Below are 22,143 nucleotides of genomic sequence, written 5' to 3'. Positions count from 1 at the left end.
TATTTGTTATCTCACTTGTTCCCTTTATTTCTTACCTTCATGGGAAGTTTTTGGCATAAAAATGAATGCTTACCCATTACTGTCAAGTATCTGTCTTATTGCTGCATGCTTTTGTTGTAAATCACAAGTACCCTCCTTTAAAACTGCCTGCGTATCTAATGATAATGTCTTATCAAGCAGCCAAAACATGGGGAGTTGAACTGGGGATAAATGAAAGTCAGAGGCCAATAAAACAAGTGGGTTGACTATTCCAAAACCAATACAGGATGGGGGAGAGAAAAGCCACCCCCCCCACCCAATCTCAATTTCAGATACTCCTCCCTTTCAAAATTCATAAAAGAGCAAGAGCAACTCGGGTATCTCTTATAGGAGACAAAATGATTTTGACTCTCACACAAATTCCAAGGCCAAAAACTCCTCCAGTGTCAAAGGCCAAGGCCAAATGCTTCAGATTTTGCCCTTTAAAAGGCCAAGGGAAACTTTCCTAGAAAAAGGTACAGAGATTCATATCTAACACACAGTCACGCCATGGAACCCTCAGCCCCCAGGGGTAATGATTAAGTTGAAGCACACTTTTAAGTTCTGGATAATTATTCTCAGTGTTGAACTCGGAGCTTTATTTTCCCATGAGATATTAATATTTTTTTTCAATTTTTAGCAAGAAAAGAAATTGGGTAAGAGCTAAAGTTTCTTTTCTGTTTAATGCATTGTCATTCTCCTCTAGCATCATGCTTAGCATCTGCTGTCTTAGGTGCAGTCTTCTCATAGGACCCTTGCTGGCAGCACAGAAATTGAGAAAGGCTAGTTTCAGGTTCCTTCCTTGAAACTTGTCAAGGGGTAGCGATTATGCAGGGTTAAACATTCAATAATTATCTAAACTCGACTAAGATTTTGAAGAGGGATTGATTTGGCAAACAATATTTTTGATGGTGAATAAACATTTGAGTTTTCTCATTTGAAGATGTTTACTCATTAACCAAGAACTCCCTGGCCATAGAGGTCATTTTTCACTAATCTTGGTGGCTACATTTCCTAACACTCATGACAGACACTAATGGTATATTGGATACATGAATGAAACAATGAATGAATGAAGTAATCGACTGATTAATAAATCAATGAATCATCAAAGCTGTTATATCCTCTTTAACTCTAGGCTAATTAATTTTTGGTCGAAAAGAATTTTTTAGTATGACTACTGACTTCTAAAAAATTAGTGTCAAAGTGAAATGGCATATAACAGCAAAATAGAGGAAAAAAAGATATGGCCTTGACATCATCGGAAAACCAACTGAACAGTGGCAGCAGGTACTAATTTAATTGAGACAGAGTCTAGAATGATCTCTGGAAATAAGGAAATGTCAATGATGGAAGTGCTGTATCAGGATCTCAGGACAAACAAAGGATGCAGTTAGGCCTGACAATTTCTCCCACTAAATTGTCATCTGGAAATGAAACATCTGAAAAGACGCCTTATGATGACAGATATCTATTATGTATATCTCATTTATCACATAAGAAAATAACCGCATGGGGGAAGAAGTTGTCTTTGCTAATAAAGAAATAGCAGAGATTAGAAGTGGGAACATGATCTATCAAGGAGAACAAAGAGCACATTTGGCCTAACAGGCTTATTTTCAGGACAACAAAGTAAATTTCATAGTTCAGAGACTCAAGCTTACAATGAAGCATTTAATGAAGGTCCTTGAATCTGGCCTAGAGAAGAAATGATTGCCCAGGAGAAAGCTTGTCTCTTTGCTCTCCACTGTAAAACCCCTAACCTAATCCAGTCATTGCATGCTAACATGCCTCAGTAAATTCCAACAGCTCCTCTGGCTTACAAAAAACATTCCAAATGCTCCATAGTTGCAATCAAGGGCCTTTTTAAAATTGTATTTTGTTTGTATTTCCATCATAGCACACAATACAATGTGCTTAATACTATAATTATTTTTGAGACTACGCACCTACATTGTGAACTGCCTTTGAAAAAAGGTTATCTTAATCAACACCTCCTCATGTCAGAAGAAACTATATTTGTTGGTCTGTTACGTATCAGTCTTTACATTACTCATTGTCATGATTTGCTAAATATATCTGGTTCTCTACCCTTCCAGGTACGTGGTGGGACTACCTTTCCTAGTCCCTTTGTGGTTGGATGGGACTAGTGACTGGTTCTAGTAAATGGGCTGTGACTGGAAGTGACACGTGTCACTGCCTGGTCGGAACATTTAGTGGCTGATGGAGGACACTCCAGGGTCTCTTTTCCCCATCTTGGTGACTGGCAATGTTTACCATAGTGACTATTCCATCAGCTTGTTCCCCAAAGGAATTATGACAAACAGAGCATCCATAATCAGTGGTAGACAAAACAGCAGAGGTAAGAAATAAAACTGTTATTTGAAGTCATTCATATTTAGGGTTGTTTGTCACTGCAGAACACCCTAAGCTGATGGATAACAGTGCCAAGCTAAATGTTTTCACATATATTACATTAGTTGATGTTCATTATAACCTATAGTTATGACAGATACAAGCAGTTTTCTATAAATGAGGTTTTGAAAAATAAAGAATTTTCTGAAGGTCAAGTAGATTTATGCATTCTTTCATTCGACAAGTATTTACTGAGCACTGCTCTGTGCCAGGTAATGTTCTAAGCAGTCAAGATACTATAGAGAACAAAAGGAAATAGGTCCTTGCTCTAGGAGTTTACATTCTAGTGGAAAGCGACAGAGGAAAAAAATCGCTATTATTATAGTTTTAAGTGATTATCATTACATTAATATATTATTTATTCAGAAAAATTCTAGATTGTGATAAGTAATATTCACAGAATTAAAATCAGGTGGTATGACAGAAAAAAACAATGGGTGGCTATTCATATTGATCAGGAAAAGCCTCTCTGAGTTGATCATTTTTAGGCTGAAGTCTTAATGACAATAAAGAGCCCACTATACAGATATCAAGAGGAAAAGACTTCCAAGAAGGGGCAACAGCTCGTGCAAAGGTCTTAATGCAGAAAAAAGCTTGTTAAATGGGATAAAAGACAAAAGTCAGGGTGACCACCTCATAATGGACAAGAAGGAGTGGTGGCTGGGGAACCTGTGGCCTCAAGGCCACATGGGGCCCTCCAGATCCCCAAGTGTGTTCTCTTAACCAAATCCAAACATCACAGAACACCTTTATTAAAAGGATTTTTTCTGTAAAATTTGGATTCAGTCAAAAGTCATAATGATTTTTGTTTTAAAAAAAATTGCTCTGGCTTCTATGTGAAGAAAGGGTCATAGTGGAACAAGACTGGAGCAGAAAGTCCAGCGTGGTTGCCATGGTTGAGTTTGCTCGGATGGTAACGGAGGATGTGGACAGAAGAGTACAGACTTAGGACAGGGTGTGGAGGGTAACATCAACAAGACAGGTGCATGGACTGAGAGTGGAGGGGTGGTCAAGTGTAACCCCTAGGGAGAGAAAGAAAATATCCCCAGATTTTTGGCTTGGAAAACTGGGTAGATGGTTCTTTCATTAGCTGGGATGGGGAAAAGTGAAAGAGGAGGAGGTTTGCAGAAGTGGAAGGAAATCAAGGGTTCTGTGTTCTACATGTTAAGTATGAAATGCTTATTAAACATCTACATGTAGATGTCATGTTGAATATATGATTCAGAAGCTCAGGAGAAAGACTAGAATTGGAGACAGAAGTTTAGTTATATAGACACAGAGATGCTGTCAAAGTCCTAAGATTGATGAAAGCATCTAAAAAGAATCTATAGGTAAACAGGAAGGGGGTACAGGGCAGAGCCCTAGGGCATTCTGACCTTTAAAATGCCAGCAGCAGCAGAACTGCTAAGGACACTGGGCAGGGGTGGCCAGTGACATAGAAAGAAAACCAAAGTTCACCAAAGCCAGGAAAAGAATGTGTTTCAAAGAGGAAGGTGTGGTCAGCTCCCCTAAATGCTGCTGAGATAAGAACATTGCATTTAGCAAAATAGAGTTCATGGGTAACCTCAATAAATGTAGTCTCTGCAGAATGGTGAGGAGATGAGGAGGGTATGTGAGGTAAGTAAGTATCAGTGAAGACAATAACCACAGACAAATGAAGTTTTGCTGTGAAGAGAAGCAGAAAAATAGGGCAGTAGGCTGGGAGGAATCTGGGATCAAAGGAAGGCTTGTTAAAGAAAAAGATCTTACCTGTTGTATGACCTGTGGAAGTCCAAAGTCCTCATCAAGATTTCTGAAATTCCTGAGAGGAGGCAGTGGTGACAGAAATGCACACACGTGTCTGTATTCGTAAGTGTATGTGGTGGGGAGGACAGCAGAAGGCATAGGAATGGTTACTCTGTAATGGTTCCTTCTACCTCTCTGGCCTCAACATCCCATACACACATACCATTTCTATTGTTCGCCATGTTAACTTACATTCTATTTGGGGGGCCCGGGGGTGGTTCTCACTAGGCATTCAGGATGGGGAGACTTTACCAAAGATTTGAGGGTCACGAGGAAAATTCATATTACTTACTGCATAGCAAAACAATGGAAAAGCCTCACATTAAATATTCCTTCTCTTAAAATTCCTTTTAGCTGTCCTCCCACTGGGTGGTTTTCACCCATCCTCCTTCCTCCACAGCACCCAGGCTTCTCCCCGCTGGCTGGTTTCTCCCTTCCTTTTTATTCTTCCCTCTTTTGTTCTTTCTGTCTTTTGTGTTCCCTCTGAGGCAAAATACATGAAAACAAAACAAAATAAAAAGTGTGTGTGTGTTACATAGATTTTTTTTCCTGAAGAGCTATTTACTCTTTTTTGTGGGGGGGAGGGGTGCTTGGGTTCCCACTGATACCCCATACCCTTCCTTGCCTTTTATTCCAAACAACACAGCTCCCTTTCTAAAAGTAATTCTGGAGCCAGTTCTTAAGAAAACACATTTTTCATCTTGTTCCATATCTACACCACCAGGCAGAGCACCTGTCCTTAATAAGCATTCCACAAGCACCAGCTCTTACCTTCCTTCCTCAGTGAGGACATGAGACCAGAGGCAAGCATTCTGATAGAATTTCAACAAGGCCTTACACGCAGCAGGGCCTTAATTAAGGTTTATTGACTTGCTTAATGTGGTGCCCTAGTGCTGGGAGGATATTCACTGGCTTATTTTAATCTTAGGGTTAAAATAAGTTAACAGCTGAATTTACTATTAAGAACAGGGTGACAGTCACCTAAAATTTCACAGCTTTTTAGATTGTGTTTGTTTATAGGCCTAAAAGAGTTTTGACTCTTTAAAATATTTAGATCCCAGCATGCTATGTTTGTGCAATCTGTCTCCTGTTTTCCTGAGAATTTTAATTATATATGTAAAAGATGTATACATGAGATTTGGCCTTGTGTGATCCTCAGAATCCTGCACCAATCTGCTCTCCAGCCACTGAGCTGAAGAATGGTGACTTAAAAATATCCAACAATCAATGGCAAAGAAATTTGGACATACTAACACGTCTCCCTAACTTCTGCAACTTTTTGCACTTCTGAAAAAGTCATTCAGAAAAAAATACATTAAGAAAAGAGTGGCATTACATTCGGAATTAAGAATGAAGTTTTTGTATGCCAATGTCATTAGGACAAAGAGAAAGATTCAGGAGTCAGGGAAAGGTACAACATGACTGATATCTTGGGCCCCACTGGCCTTTTTATTATAGGTTGCAGATTGGGCATTTAACCACATTTGATCCAAGAGAAGAAAGACCTAGAATCTTTTCCCACCCTTAGCCAATTTACTGTTCAGGTCTCTATGTACATGATTGGAAATATATTGGAACCCCAAAACAAATGCCCTGCAAAACCAGCACTGCTCACACAGAGGCAGGGACCACTTTAGTGCTGAGCCTAGTGATAAATAGGGAGAGGAGGTAGAAAATTTACAATAAGCATATATTAATCAAAATAGTCTTGACTGGCTCCCATATGTTCAACCCTTGACCACCAAGTACTCTGTCCCTCCTTTAAATCTAATCCTAGTCTTTCCCAATGGAAACAAAATACATTTTCTTACCTATAAAAACATTTAATCCTGATGGAAGGAAAATAGTTTGATACTTTCTATTTTTAGAACTGATATATCCAAGTCTTTCAGTGTTACTATAGGCAACTGGGTTTTCAATTTCAAACCACACACACCATGCATGCATGTGCACACACAGGCAGAAATACTAGGAGAAAAAATATAGTTATGCAGATACATTTTTTAATTATTGCTTTTTTCTTAAAAGGTGAGGGTGAAATAATGAAAGAGAAGAACAATTTTGGTAGAAATAGTACTTTGTGCACTAGGAGATAAATGTAATGACACAAATATGGTGCAGAGAATGGATGAATCAGAAAAACAACATTGCTTCTTTTTTTATTTCAGAATATTATAGGTACAAATGTTTTGGTTACATGGATTGCTTTTGTACTGCTTGAGAAAAAGTTGTAAGTGTGCCCATCATCCAGACAGTGTACACTGTACCTGTGAAATCACCTATCCCCACCTCTTCTCTCCCACCTACTTGATTGCTGTTGTTTTACTTCCATCTGTGCACATGAGCACTCTTCGGTTAGTTCCAATTTAATAGTGAGTACATGTGGTGTTTGTTTTCAGGGGTTTGTGATGCCCCCGATATAACCGAGTCCCTGGGCAGTGTACATTGCAAGAGATGGGAGAGACAAAGACACGGACACAAAAGGTAAGGTGAAAGGGTGTGGGGAAGTCAGGGGACAACCAGCATTTCCGTGAGCCAGGTGGTACTGATTGAAGTCCAGCACCTGCTTTTATTCTCTTTTTCATACTATAAATTACAATAATTTCATGTGAAAAGGTCATGGGTTACAATGTGTAGAAGTTTCAAGGCTCCCCTAAAAGTCACAAGATGCCTTAGCTAATTATTCTTTTATCTATAGAACCAGGAACACATAGTTCATTACTAAGCACAACTGTGCCTTAAGGTATGTATAGATAGTATCTCTGAACTCAGCAACTGTGGTTCATTCGATTGAGGAACAAAGAGATTAGTACTTCTTACTGGGAGGTTAGCTTTCCATTAACTGAGGTGTTCTACTGAAAAGGGGGAGGGAAGGAACTTAACCTGATGTTTTTAAGAATTGGAGCCTGACGTCCCTTCTCCCAGGCTGACATTTTGCAATCTTCCTTTACAGCCGTGGGTGGCTTTCATGTCAAGCTGCTCCATGGCTTTTTAGGCATGAGGACCCTCAGGCTTTAAGGTGGGAGTCTGCTTTGCTATACTCCCAGATCACTGGGATGTCCCCCAACTAGGCAGTTAACTTCTGCCCTGATCTCCGGCTCCTGCTCAGGTAGCATTCCTTCACCTCCTCTCCTCCCACGGTCTCAGATATTGGGGCCCTAAGCCCCAGTGGTCTTATTCCCATCAGTTGGTTTTTCCATTCTTGTGATACTTTACTTAGGAGAATGGTCTCCAGTTCCATCCAGATTGTTACAAAGGTATTAATTCATTTTTTAATGTCTGAGTATTACTTCATGATATGCATATACCACACTTTATTAATCCACCCATGAATTGATGGGCACTTGGGATATCTCTCTAAATTCACTAAATCACTCACTAAAATTAATGCAAGGTGGACAACAGACTTAAACCTAACACATGAAACCGTAAGAATTCTAGAAGAAAATGTTGGGAAAAAACTCTTCTAGATATCAGCCTAGGCAAAGAATTTATGAAGAAGACCCCAATGGCAATCACAGCAACAAAAATAAATAAATGGGACTTGATTAAGTTTAAAAAGCTTTTTCACAGCCAAGGAAACAATCCACAAAGTGAATAGCCAACCTACAGAATGGGAGAAAATATTCACATGCAATACAACCGATAAAGAGCTAATAACCAAGTCTACAAAGAACTCAAGCAAATCAATAAGAAAAAATCAAACAATCCCATTAAAAAGTTGGCAAAAGACATGAACATTGCTTCTTAATGCTCACCTGTACAAGAGAAGTCATCCACGCGAATGTATCCTGGGACACAGTCACAGCGATATAACCCAGGCAGGTTGACACACACAGTATTGGCATGACAGTAATGCATCTTAGCGGCACACTCATCAATATCTGAAGGAGAAAAAAATAACCCAATATCAAGGTTAGTCAAATAATGGAACCAGAGTGTAATCATCTTTCAATGAAACTACAAAAAGTGAATGTCCATTGAAGTCAAGAGGAAAAGCAACATGCAATGAACACAAAAGCTTAAGTGCAAATTCAGCTGGTGCTTTAGATCCCATCCTGAGCTGAAAGTATTTCTAGAAACATGCATGGTGAGACACAACAATTAAGGATCCAAGAAGTATGAAGACTGAATCTACTGCTATTAATTTCTTATTGAGGAAGATACTCTATTAAAATATCCAAAATCAAAGAGGTCTGTGTCCACTGAGTTGATACCAATTAATATTTATTAGGTGTCCACTGTACATGGTACAGCTTTTATCAGCGATATCAAGAGAATCCAGCCCCTCACTGCTTGTGTGTCTTACTAAGACATGCTTTAATCCATCTGGTACAAAATGATGGTGTGACCAGTTTCTCCCATGCTGTACTGTGAATACAAACAACAGCTGTCGTCTGATGTAAATTAATGTTTTTCATCTCTTGACCTGGGGATTTATCCCATGTGATAGAATAATGAGCTAATTCAACAACAGCTATTATTCTCTTTGGGATGGAGGTCAGAGTATTGCCTGCTTTCTCATAAAAGTTTGTGATAGGGATTAAAATAAGCTATAACTGTAAATACAGAGTTTGGTCTTTTCTGCAGATTACTTCCAAAAGTGGATTTATATTCTTTTTACTCAGACTGCTTACATGTGATGATTATAGAGAGAGGGACATGAGTACAGCATGGGAATCCTACATAGAAAATGTGAGCTCTAGTTCTGCTTCTGCTAGTTCATAGCCTCTGACTTGCTTTTAACTACTCTGGGTCCCAGTATCTGCATCAGTTTTTCCTAAGGGTCAGTTCTGAACCTAATGCTTTCTATCTTTAAAGGCGTTATCTAATTTAATCCACATGCAATTCCATGAGCAAAATACAAACACTACTCCCATTTTATAGTCTAGAAAATTGAGGCGTAGAGAAGTTAAATATCTGGTATAAAGTCATGCCTGGGACTTGAACTCAGAAGTCAATCTCTTATTCACTATGATTTACTTCATGAAAGCACCTTGAAAATGATAATTTGTCAGATACAGTGTTTCTATTAAGATAATCACTGAAGTCCTAATATTCATAATGTACAGAAACTATTTTTAAAAGAAAAGCAGATTCATTTAATTCCTAATACCCTGAAATAACATCACATTCTTTCCAGTGCCAAAGATCTGACAGCCTATAAATAAAAGTTATTGTGGGGTAATTGATGTCTTAGAAGGAGATCTGCAGATAGTAAGAGTTTCATACCTATGAAACAGGAACAAAACACCAAAAGTTGATAAAATAACTCAGGCAATCAACAACTTCCTGCATGCCAGTCTCCATCTCAGAGGTTGCCTTGTGGGGAATCCCATCGGCAGAAGAATTGTGAAGAAAGCAAGAAAATATTACAATGAGGACACTAGAACACATGAGCTGGAAAAGTCGGAGGAGGAATCAAAAAGTAGTGTGCTTGACAGTAAGATTGTGGAAATAATTTAGTTATTACTGATTATGTATAGTCTTTGGCATGACTATGATAGGGTGGAAAAATAGACCACTGCAAGTGAGAAGCTGGGAACACACAAGGAAGCCAGGTATTAGAGGGGGTGGCTACCATTAGTGTTGTTTATAAAATATTACCAGTTTTCCTCCTTTGGGGAACATAACACAATGGTATTTCCCTATCCTCACGAATTTAAGCATGCCTTAAGCTTATTTCACAGCTGAGCATGAAATCTGAGTGGAAGCATATCACATCCAGGTAGAACGATTAAGAGCCCGCGTCTGGCTTACCGCATCTTCTTGTTCCTGACTTGGAGATCATGAAAGCATAGAGCTGGAGACCCTATCAGCCTGTGTCCCTGAGAGAGGAGCAAATCACCAGATAAGCACGATGAACGTGTTGCCTGAGTTAGAAATATGCCTTTGTTGATTTAAGCCATTGAGCTTCTCCTGATTGGTGCAGAAACAGTCTGTGAAAGGCATCTCCAAGAAGGATATGAGTAAGTTGCATTTTGAAAGATGAACAAGAATTCATCAGGCAGAGAAGGAAGGTGGGGAAACAGAAGGGAGACTATAAAGTTTTTGTCTCTGTGGAGTTAGAAAGGAAGAGAATCATTGAGTCATGTACATTCTAAGAACGTTAGTTAGCCCTCTACTAATCCCTGAGCTAGAGGGATGAACAAAATGCCACAGGGACCTCACAGACTGGTAAGACAGTGAGCGAAATGTGTCATAAATTCTATCAAGGATGTGAGGACTTTTACCAAGGGGATTTGACCTACTCTGAGAGGGTCAGAGAAGGACTCTCTATGGAAGTGATGTTTCACCTAAGACATGAAATAGAAGTGAAACAGGAAAAGGGAAAAGGAATAACCTGCCAGACAGAAAAGAGTGTTTGAGAAGACCCGGTTAACAGTAAGGAGCTTTGCCTATTTGAAATGACACTGGGAAGATAAGCTCGGGCCAGAGCCTGCTGGGCTTTGTAGGCCATGTGAGGGAACTTGGACTTTAATCAGGGTAGTAGCACAATCCAATTTCTGTTTTTAAAATATCACTCCAGCTGTAGTGAAGAGAATTGATTGGAGCAGGGTACACTGAAGGCTAAATCATGTCGGTATTTTACTCACAGAGATGCAGCCACACTGAACTCCATCTCACTCTGCTGGGATGCCCAGACATTCTTTAAGATGAGAAACTAGTCAGGACTTGCCTTAGAGGTAATTTAGTCTCCAGCCCATGGGCCACAGCTGCCAACCAGGCTGCTGACTGCAATGAATGTTTTCCTGTCACGGACCCTTGTCATCTCCTCCCAGAGAAAACTCCTGGCTCATTTCCCTTAGGCCATCACATAACTGCAGAGAGGCCTATGCCTTATCTAGATTTGGAGGAGTTACTTGGCTATAACAAGCTTATTTGAATTCAAACCAGCCAAGCTAGGTCCTTGTTCCATAGGATTCTAAGGCTCTGAATAAAAATATTTTCAAAAATCAGACAAGAGGATGGTTAGAAAACCCCAGTAATAATTTCTTACATAGATTTAACTCAACCCTTGCTTTCTACAAGTCATTGGGACTCCATGGCCATATATCCCTGCTGTTCTGCTGACATGTTTTTAAGTAGCTTTTGTTTTCAGTTCATAATACTGGTAATTTCAGCTCTTGCACATCTAATAATTTCCTGGTATCAGTCCAGAAAAAGAGAGCACCAAAATAAAGCTGAAAAGTTAACAAATGTACCATAAAATTAAATTGTCACAATCTTATCTTTATTGCTTATCCTTCATCGTGCAACGACCAGATAGAAAAACTACCTTGTGGTATAAATGGTGGGGAGGAGAGAAAGAAAGCAAAGTGGAATCCACCCAGCTGAGTATCTGGAGACAAGATGATGGAAGAAAGCAAGGAATTGGCAACTTCCACATTTCAGGAAGGGAACAAGGAAGGGCAATGGCAATGTATTTGCCAAAAGAAAGATTGCCTCTCTGTCGTCAAGGAAAGACACAACCCAGCAGATGGTCAATAGGACTCAAAAGTGTTTCAAAAGCAAATCTGATTATAAAGAGAATCAGAACAGAATGAACATCTTCAGAGAGCTGGGATAGCCAAAGAAAACGATCTTGAGAAATAGCAAACAACTGAGATTTTTAAAATGAGCCTAGGAAAAATGCTGCTTTTTGTTCACAAACAAAAGGCTCTAAAAGGTAATGAATAATTATGAAACAAAAAACATAACTCCCTAATGAAAGAATGAACCTACATTCAAAAAGAGAAATTGAGTGGGCCCAAAGCAAGGAGGATTCTAACAACAGGCCTGAAATGTGTCTGACCCTTGCTCAGGTGGTGATGGTGCTCTGCCTGAGCAGTCTTGAGCAATGGTGGCATTCATAAATGCCAGGCTCTTGAGCAATGGTGACATTCACAAAAGCCAGGCTCTTGAGAAATGGTGGCGTTCACAAAAGAAAGCCAGGCGACTAAAAGAGCTAAGCCTGCGGCTGAACCTCAAGGTGGAAGCTGAATACATACAAGTCCAGGCTCCAACTAAAAATGTCAATCACTCCAGAAAGCTTTTTTAGGAAGAACCACAGTTAACTTGACATCTCCTGGAAGGATTAATGGATTTTTTAAAAGCACATTGTTAGGCCAGGCTGATACCAAAATGTGTAAGCGACTTAATAGTACATATCTCACAAGGGAAAATGAGGAACAGCCCCTGGCGCCTGGTAAATCCCAATAAATGTCTTTTGTTTTTACATGTCAGACACTATGCTAGTACTCTACATGGAGCATCTCATCATTCCATTTATTCTTCTTGACTACTCTAGGAAGTCAGTATCTCCATGTCATGGTGAGGAAACTGAGGCTCGGAGATTATTATGTAACTAGTCCAAGCACAAAAACCTAGATTTGAATCCAAACAATATGACTCAAGACAAAGTTGGCATTGTTTTCACCATGACAGTTCTAACACTCAATACTATTTTGATGCAACAATTATGTAGATACAGCTTATGATTATGATCATGTTAGATACGTGGCGATGTGTATTCAATGTCCATGTGCAATGGCACTCATAACATTTGTTCTGGTATTACACTCTCTGTGAAAATGGCAATGGTGCCCCATGTGCCACTGCTTCCTTGGCATTGTTAAATCAAACCCGAACACTTTCACACTTTAGGCTCCAGTGATCCAAGGCCCCAAAACAGGCAGTTCCCAGCTGCAACCCACAGATTGATATAGCCGCTACTCAAATTGCTTAAGACTATCGAGTGCCTCTTGTAGAATTAAAAAGTAGTAACAAAAAGGCCTACAAGTTTTTTTTTTTATTAAATATTGTTAGAAAATCATCTATACACCGCATTGTATATATCAGCTCGAGTATAATGGGGCTTAACTTGTGATTCATTCATATAAATTGCTTGTCGCCTTTGAAATATTAGACCTCATCTTCCTGTGGTCTTTTGAGGTAATAAAAATACATGATTTATATCCCTCCCTAGGATTGTGCAGTAGTTTGTTTTTGTTTTAAAAGGTATACTTATGGACTTGAAAATGAAACTTGATGTGGTGTAATGATTCTTCATATATCACCAGCGTCCATCTGCATAAGAGTTCAGAACAAACACAGACATGAATTTGGCATCATTGTCATTAAAGCATAGGGCAGGATCTGGGTAGCAAGCAGAAGCAGATGCAAGGACTTCTCTTAATAAAATGATGTGATCTACTCAGACTTATTAAATAAAAATTTCCTAGAAAAAGACAACCCAGGGAGTTTTAAACATAGCAGGGAGAAAAGAAAAGTCATGTCCTACTCCCTGTATAAGTTAAAAAAAACAAACAAAAACAGAGTGGGGAAAAAAGCCTGATACCTGTGGAGACCATACTCTGTGCCAAGTACTGTGCATGTCTCTTCTCATCACTCCTAACCATCCCATGGACTGACACAGATATTGCATGCAGAGTTTCAATCAAGGTTTGTGTGACTCCAAAGAGCATGCTTGTTCCACTCTGACTGTTGGACCAAGAACACTAGATTGACAATTAAGATTCAAGTTCTATTCCTGCTCTTTCTATTAGCTAACAGTGGTATTAGAAAAGTCACTTTTTTTCTCTTGACCTTGGTTTTCCTCTTTATAAAATGAGGGAATTCAGAGAGGGGGCAAAGCAAGATGGCTGAATAGAAACCTCCAGTGATCATCCCTCCACACGAACACCAAATGCAACAACTATCCACACAAGCAAGAACCAGAAATCAGGTGAGCAATGATATTACCTGCTTTTTACATGGTATTAAGGAAAGAGGCACCGAAGAGGGCAGAAAAGACAATCTTGCATTACCTACACCACCCCTCCTTCATCAGCAGCGCTGCCCCAGCACGCCACGTGGAGAGAATCTGTGTTCCCAGGGGAAGGAAAGTGAGGTAATTGTGGTGCTTTGCACTAGAACTCAGGGCCACCCTGGCACAGAGGAACACAGCACAGGACACAATTCTGCCAGTGCCCATAGAGAGAACATTCAGAACAGCCTGGCCAGGGGGAAATCCTCTGCTCCGACACCTGAGTTCCAGCCCCACCACCAATGGACAAAAAGCAGCCTGGGGCCTTGACTAAATTCATGAGGCAGTCAGATCCTAAAGCCACAGTCCCTGGGAAATTTCTGTGGCTATGCTGGCTCAGAGCCAGTGAACTTAGAGTGCACATGACTCAGCTGCCATAGCCAAGCCAATGCCTGTGTCACCTGTCCCCAAACTACAGGCACTGTGGCTCAAGGATAGACTTCTTCCACTTGGGAAAAGGAAAGGAAAGAGCTCAGAGGACTTTGCATTGCAACTTGTGTACCAGCTCAGCCACAGTAAAATAAAATACCAAGTAGACTCCTGAAGCCCCTGAGTCCAGGCATTAGTTCCTGAGTGGCATTTCTGGATCCACCCTGGGCCAGAAGGAAACATGCTGCCCTAAAGGGAAGGACTCAGTCCAGCAGGATTCACCACCTGCTGACCAAAGAGCCCTGGGCTTGAAGTAAACATCAGAGGTAGCCAGACAATGGGCTTTGGGTGAGACTGGGCTGGCTTCAGGAGTGACCTGGCACTGGTAGCCAGAAATGGAGTGTCCACATCACTCCTTCCCCAACTCCAGCAGCCTAGCAAAGAGAGTGAGGGGATACTGAGAGAGTTTTCTGGTAATCCAGGGAATTCTCTCATATCTTACCCAAATCCAGTAAGGCAGTACCAACAGGAGTCTGCAAAAGTCACAGCATTACTGGGCTTAGGGTACACCCAGTGCTGATATGTCTGCAGTAACCAAATACTTACATCACAACATCCAATTCCCTTTGAATATCTAGAAAGCATTCTCAAGAAGGACAGGTTCAAATAAGCCTAGACTACAGATTAAAATAAATACCTAATTCTTCAATGCCCAGATATTGATGAACATCCACAAGCACCAAGAACACCCAGGAAAACATGACCTCACCAAATGAACTAAATAAGGTACCAGTGACCAATCCTGGAGTGACAGACATAGGTGACATTTAAGACAAAAAGTTCAAAATAGCTCTCCTGGAGAAGTTCAACAGAACTTCAAGACAACACCAAGAGGGAAATCAGAAGCCTATCAGAGAAATTTTAAAAAGAGATTGAAATAATAACAAAGCAGAAATTGTTGAGCTTAAGAATTCAACTGGCAAATTGAGAAATGTGTCAGAGTCTCTCAACAGCAGAATTGACCAAGTAGAAGAGAGAATTAGTGAGCTTGAAGATAGGTTATTTGAAAAATACACAATTTGCTCTTTTTGCTTAAGATTGCTTTTGCTATACAGGGTCTTCTCTGGTTCCATACAAAGCGTAGAATTATTTTTTCTAGATCTGTGAAAAATGATGTTGGTATTTTAATAGGGATTGCATTGAACCTGTAGATCACTTTGGGTAGTATAGACATTTTAACAATGTTGATTCTGCTGTCAGAAGAGAAAAAAGAATACAAAAGAATGAAGCACACCTACAAGATCTAAAACATAGCTTCAAAGGGCAAATCTATGAGTTACTGGCCTTAAAGAAGAGGTAGAGGGAAAGAGAATCAGATGGAAAGTTTATTCAAAGAAATAATAAGAGAATTTTTCCACCCAAAGACTATTAGAGCTGATAAACAAGTTCAGTAAAGCTGCAAGATACAAAATCAACATGAAAATTCAGTAGCATTTCTATAGGCCTACAGTAAACAGTAATCTCATTTATAACAGCTCGAATAAAATACCTAGGAATTATTAATAACTTAACCAAAGAAGTAAAAGATCTTTATAATGGAAGCTGTAAAGCAATGATGAAAGAAGTTGAATAGGACACAAAAAAATGGAAAGATATTCCACGTTCATGGTTTGGAAGAATCAATATCGTTAAAATGTCCATACTACCCAATGCAACCTACAGATTCAGTGCAATCGCCATCAGAATACCATGAAATTCTTCACAGAAATATAAAAAATAATCCAAAATTTATATGGAACCACAAAAGACTGAGAATAGCCAAAGCCATTCTGAGCAGAAAGAACAAAACTAGAGGAATCATATTACCTGACTTCAAATTATAGTACAGAGCTGTAGTAAGCAAAGCAGCATGTACTGGGATAAAAACACATAGATCAATGGAACAGAACAGAGAACTCAGAAATAAATCCGCACATCGATAGTGAACTTATCTTCAACAAAGTTGCCAAGAACATATGGTGGGGAAAGGACAGTCTCTTCAATAAATGTGCTGGGAAAACTGTATTTCCACATGCAGAAGAATGAAACTAGACCCTTATCTCTCACCACATACAAAAATCAAATAAAAATGGAGTAAAGACTTAAATCTAAGACCTGAAACTGCAAAACTACTAAAATAAAACATTGGGGAAACACTTCAGGACATTGGTCTGGGCAAGGACTTCTTGAACAACATCCAAAAAAACTGGACAAATGATATCAAATCAAGCTAAAAAGCTACTGCACAGCCCAGAAAATAATCAAAAAAGTGAATAGACAACCCACAGAATGGGAGAAAATACTACCACCTGTCTGACAAGGGATTAATAATCAGAATATATAAGAAGCTGCGACAACTTGATAGGAAAAAATCAAGTAATCATCCAATTAAAAAATGAGCAAAGGATCTGAGGAGACATTTCTCAAAAGATACACAAATGGCCAACAGGTACACGAAAAAATACTCATCATTAGTCATCAGAGAAATGCAAATCACAACTGCAATGAGATATCATCTCACCCCAGTTAAAATGGCTTTTATCAAAAAAGACAGGCAATAACAAATGCTGACTAAGATGTGGAGGAAGGGGAATCCTCATACACTGTTGGCGGGAATGTAAATTAATGCAACCACTATGGAGAACAGGGTGGAATTTCCTCAAAAAACTCAAACATAGAATTGCCATATGACCCAGCAATTCCACTGCTGGATATATATCAAAAGAATGGGAAATCAGTATATCAAAAAGTTATGAATATCTGTACTACCATGTTTATTGCTGAACTATTCATAATAGCCAAGATATGGATCAACCTTAGTCCATCAACAGGTAAATGAATAAAGAAATTGTAGTACATATACACAATGGAATATTATATAGCCACCAAAAAGAATGAGATCCTGCCATTTGCAACAACACGGTTGGGCCTGGAGAACATTACGTTAAGTGCAATAAACCAAACACAGACAGACAAATATTGCATGTTCTCACTCATATGTGACAGCTAAAACCAACTGATCTCATGGAGACAGAGAGTAGAATGATGGTTACCAGAGGCTGCAAAGAGTAGCAGGGTGGAGGCGTTAAAGTAGGGATGGTTAATGAGTGCAAAAATAGGGTTAGATAGATCCAATGAACAATTTTTGATGGCAAAACAAAGTAACTATAATCAATAGCAAGTTAGGGTATACTTTAATAAAAGTAACTAAATGAGTGGAATTGGGATATTCCTAACTCAAAGAAATGATAAATGCCTAAGGTGACGGGCACCCCAATTACTCTGATTTAATTCACATTGTATGCCTGTATCAATATATCACATGTACCTATAAAGATATACAACTATTATGCATCCATAATAATCACAAAAATTTTTTAAAACACAAATAAAAAATGTATTAGCACTAAAGAAAATGAGGGAATTCGACCAAAGAGCTTTTAAAGACCCACTGGTTCTAAAGTTCTTGACACATTCATATCTTTTTGTCCACTCATAAAAGCCTGCCTCTGGAGCAGTTTCTCCTCAGCTGCCCCTCTCTTTGCAGGGGGAACTTGCAGGTGTTCCAGATGTCTTTCCCAAGACACAGGTTCTGGAAACTACTATTATGATCACCTGAGCCCTCTCACTGCTCCTTGATACCTATGTCAACTGAGTCGGCATCTCCCCTGAAAACTAAGAGCAGCTAGGATAAGCAAACAGACATCCACACAAAAGCACTGCTCTGGGAAAGTTCTCCATGGAATGGTAAGATAAGTTGAAGAGCATTTTTTCCAGACTTTAATCTACGGGGGAGATCATGAACTATAAAAGCAGAGTAGTGGTAGCCAATTGTTTAGTATATGAGAACTATGAATACTTTCATCTGTGTCATACTGGATACTTTTAAAAGTTTGGGCCTATATAATCTTCTATTTGAATTTATAAAAATTCAGTGGTGTTTTAGGGCAGTGAAAATACTCTGCATGATGCTATAATGATGAATACATGTCATCATTCATTTGTCCAAACCCACAGAAAGTACAACACCAAGAGTGATCCCTACTGTAAACTATGGACTTTGGATGTTAACGATACAGCAATGTAGGTTCATCAATTGTAACAAATGTATCATCCTGGTGAGGCATGTTTATAATGGATAATGCATGTATAGGGGCAGGGGGTATATGGGCAATCTCTGTGCTTTAAATTTTGCTGTGAAACTAGAATTGTTCTGAAAAATAAAGGCTTTAAAAAAATTTTAAATAGTGAGGCAGACAAGATATCGATGATTATTTCCTTTTTTAGATGAGAAAATAAAGGCCCAAAGAGAAATTCTGACTTGCCCAAAAGTAGACAGAGAATCATCACACTGGGAACAGAACCAAGGTCTTCTAATTCTGGAATTAGTGCTTTATCTAATGTTCTATGTATTTCTATAATTACAGTTTTCTTCCTAAAGAAAGGGGAGAAAAATCAAATGCCTATGGAATCTAGGAATATAAACCAAATGCCTACAGAAACCAGGAAAAAAAAAATATATACATGTAAAATACATCCCTTCCACAAAAATAAGGTGTTTTTTTTTTCTTTATTTTTCTTAAAACATAAACCTAGTGCTCTCTCTTTACGCCCCCCCCACCCCCACTTTCATCTATCTCATTTTCCTATTCCAAGAGCAAAGAAATGGCTTTCTCTTATAAGGAAAGAAGCAGAGCAAAGTGAAGAGATAATGATAAATAAAACAACCTAGGGAGGCACCAATATAACTACTATGGACTGAATTTTGTCCCACCAAAATGTTTATGTTGAAGCCCTACCCCCAGTCAGCTCGGCAGCCTGAGCTAACATGATAATACTCAATTTTCATATCATCTTCTAAAATGTGTGTTAAGCAAATGTGTTGCCAACCAGATCAAATATTCTTCAACTAAAAATTCAAATGACCTTTTGGTCATCCCATGTATGGTAAAGAAGTCTTCTTACACAATGTTAAATACATCATAGGGTACAAGTTAGATTGCAGGATTGCTGACATTTCTAAAGTATTTTCCATATATAGCTATGTCATATATTTGGAAATTCATGCTTAGATGGTTTTTCTTTGTTGGGCTTTATTTCAGGATCAAACACTGTCACATAAAGTAACACATCTTCTTGTGCCACTTGGAATCACAGCATATCAATTTCTAGCTGATGCTGGAAAAGCATCTTAAGGCACCACTTCATAACTTTCTTCCCAACCTGGTATTTCTGACTTTTGAGAGTGTCCATAAACTGATGCTAAGAGTCTGCAAGGAAAGCAACATGCTGAATGAAGGGTGATTAATTCAATCTTGACTTCAGGCTGTGCCCCGGCCTTTTTGATTCCTTCGTTTTTTGACTTTTCTTTCGGTTTTTGTTCCCACCAAACCCGGCAGGTGTTTCCAAAAGGTCCAAGGTTTCCTCACAACATGTCTGTCAGTTGTACTAATCAAATAACACTCTGGAAATGTAAACATTACAATGGTCTTTTGCCTTCCCTATATTTGGGAAAGGAAATTAATGAAATATTGAGACACCACCAAATCTAGTAATGGTTACAAATGTCAGTAGGATGTGGTCTCTGTTTTCACAAAACCCATACTAGTCCAGCAGAGAGTCAGTCACACAAAGCCGGTAAGCACAATCCAAGTTCTACTAGAGAAAGAAGAGGCTAATTCCAATGAAGGGAATTGGGAAAGGAATCACTCAGAAGATGATATTTTTTTTGAGTCTTGAGCAGGCAAGAAAGATGTCTTCATAAAACGCGATGGCCTTTTTTTTTTAAATTTCAGAATATTACAGGGGTACAATTTGGTTCCATAAATTGCTTTTGTACCATGTTCATCGCCCGGATAGTGTGTGTTGTACAGAGTAGGTGTGATTTTACCCATCTCCAGCCTCCTCCTACCTGCTTGATTTCCAATGAATGTTATTTCCATATGTTCACATAGGTGTTGATTGATTAGTTCCCATTTAATGGTGAGTACATGTGATGTTTGTTTTTCCACTCTTTAGATACTTCACTTAGGAGAATGGTCTCCAGCTCCATTCAGGTTAATATTAATACAAGAGGTATTAGTTCACATTTTTTAAGGCTGAGTAGTGCTCCATGGTATACATGTACCACATTTTGTTAATCCACTCATGTATTGATGGGCACTTGGGTTGTTTCCACATCTTTGCAATTGTGAATTGTGCTGCTATAAACATTCGAGTGCAGACGTCTTTTTTATAGAATGTCTTTTTTTCTTCTGGGTAAATACCCAGTAGTGGGATTGATGGATCAAATGGGAGTTCTACTTTTAGTTCTTTGAGGTATCTTTATATTATTTTCCATAGAGTTTATACTAGTTTACAGTCCCACCAGCAGTGTAAGAGTGTTCCTATCTCTCGGCATCCACACCAACATTTATTGTTTGGGGACTTTTTGATAAAAGTCATTCTCACTGGAGTTAAGTGATATCTCATTGTGGTTTTGATTTGCATTTCCCTGATGATTAGAGATGCTAAGCATTTTTTCATGTTTGTTGGCCATTAGTCTATCTTCTTTTGAAAAGTTTCTGTTCATGTCCTTTGCTCACTTTTTATGGGGTTGTTTGATGTTTTTTTTGTTGATTTGCTTGAGTTCTTTATAGACTCTAGTTATCAGTCCTTTATCGAATGTACAGCATGCAAATATTTTCTCCCATCCTGTAGGTTTTCTATTCGCTCTAATGATTGTTTTCTTGACTATGCAGAAGCTTTTTAATTTGATCAGGCCCCATTTATTTATTTTTATTGTTGCTGTGATTGTTTTGGGAATCTTCTTCATAAATTCTTTGCCTAGGCCAATGTCTGTAAGAGTTTTTCCAACATTTTCTTCTAGAATTCTTATGGTTTCATGCCTTAAGTTTGAGTCTGTTATCCATCGTGATTTGATTTTTGTGAGTGGTAAGAGGTGTAGATCCTGTTTCAGTTTTCTATGTGTGGCTATCCAATCTTTCCAGCACCATTTATTGGTGGCCCCTCTTAATCACTCTGATTCCATTATGAAGTTACTCTTTTGCTTTACAAAGATAAGGAAATGTCAGTCAAGAGTGAATGAGATGGTGAGTATATATGGTGTTTGTTTTTCCATTCTTCGGATACTTCACTTAGGATAATGGTTCCCAGTTCCATCCAAATTTGTTGCAACAGGCATTAATTCATCCTTATTCATGGCTGAGTAGTATTCCAAGGTATACATGTACCATGTTTTGCTAATTCACTCATGAATTGATGGGCACTTGGGCTGATTCCACATCTTTGCAATTGTGAATTGTGCTGTCATGAACAGTCGGGTGTAGGTATCTTTTTGATAAAATGACTTATTTTCCTTTGGGTAAATACCCAGTAGTGGGATTGCTGGATCAAATGGTTAGTTCTTTGAGTAATCTCCATACTGTTTTCCATAGAGTTGTACTAATCTTCAGTCCTACCATAGTAGATAAGTGTTCCTTTCTCTCTATATACAAACCAGCATCTATTGTTTTTGAACTTCTTAATAAAAGCCATTCTAATTAAAGTAAGGTGATATCTCATTGTGGTTTTCATTTGCATCTCCCTGATGATTAGTGACACTGAGCATTTTTTCATCAATAAACACATGTACACAGAGGGAAGTAAAACTCATTGGAAATCAAGCAGGTGGGAGGGGCAAGGAGGGGATGGGCAAAAACCTACCTAAT

The 22,143-nt window shown here is 38.9% G+C and overlaps 1 protein-coding gene across 3 annotated transcripts in view; it reads right to left on the bottom strand.

Moving 5' to 3' along the window:
* NELL1 (NEL-like 1 (chicken)) overlaps positions 1 to 22,143 on the bottom strand; it is an 837,620-nt gene that overhangs the window by 438,266 nt on the left and 377,211 nt on the right. For all 3 annotated transcript variants that reach the window (XM_012643488.1, XM_012643489.1, XM_012643490.1), the window contains one exon: positions 7,977 to 8,102. In XM_012643488.1, the coding sequence (XP_012498942.1) occupies positions 7,977 to 8,102 (126 nt within the window). The remainder of the gene's footprint in view (positions 1 to 7,976; positions 8,103 to 22,143) is intronic.

Source organism: Propithecus coquereli, unplaced genomic scaffold, assembly GCF_000956105.1.
Source record: "Propithecus coquereli isolate 6110/MARCELLA unplaced genomic scaffold, Pcoq_1.0 Scaffold198, whole genome shotgun sequence".
Lineage (NCBI taxonomy): Eukaryota > Metazoa > Chordata > Mammalia > Primates > Indriidae > Propithecus > Propithecus coquereli.
This window is presented reverse-complemented; position numbering and strand designations above follow the sequence as displayed.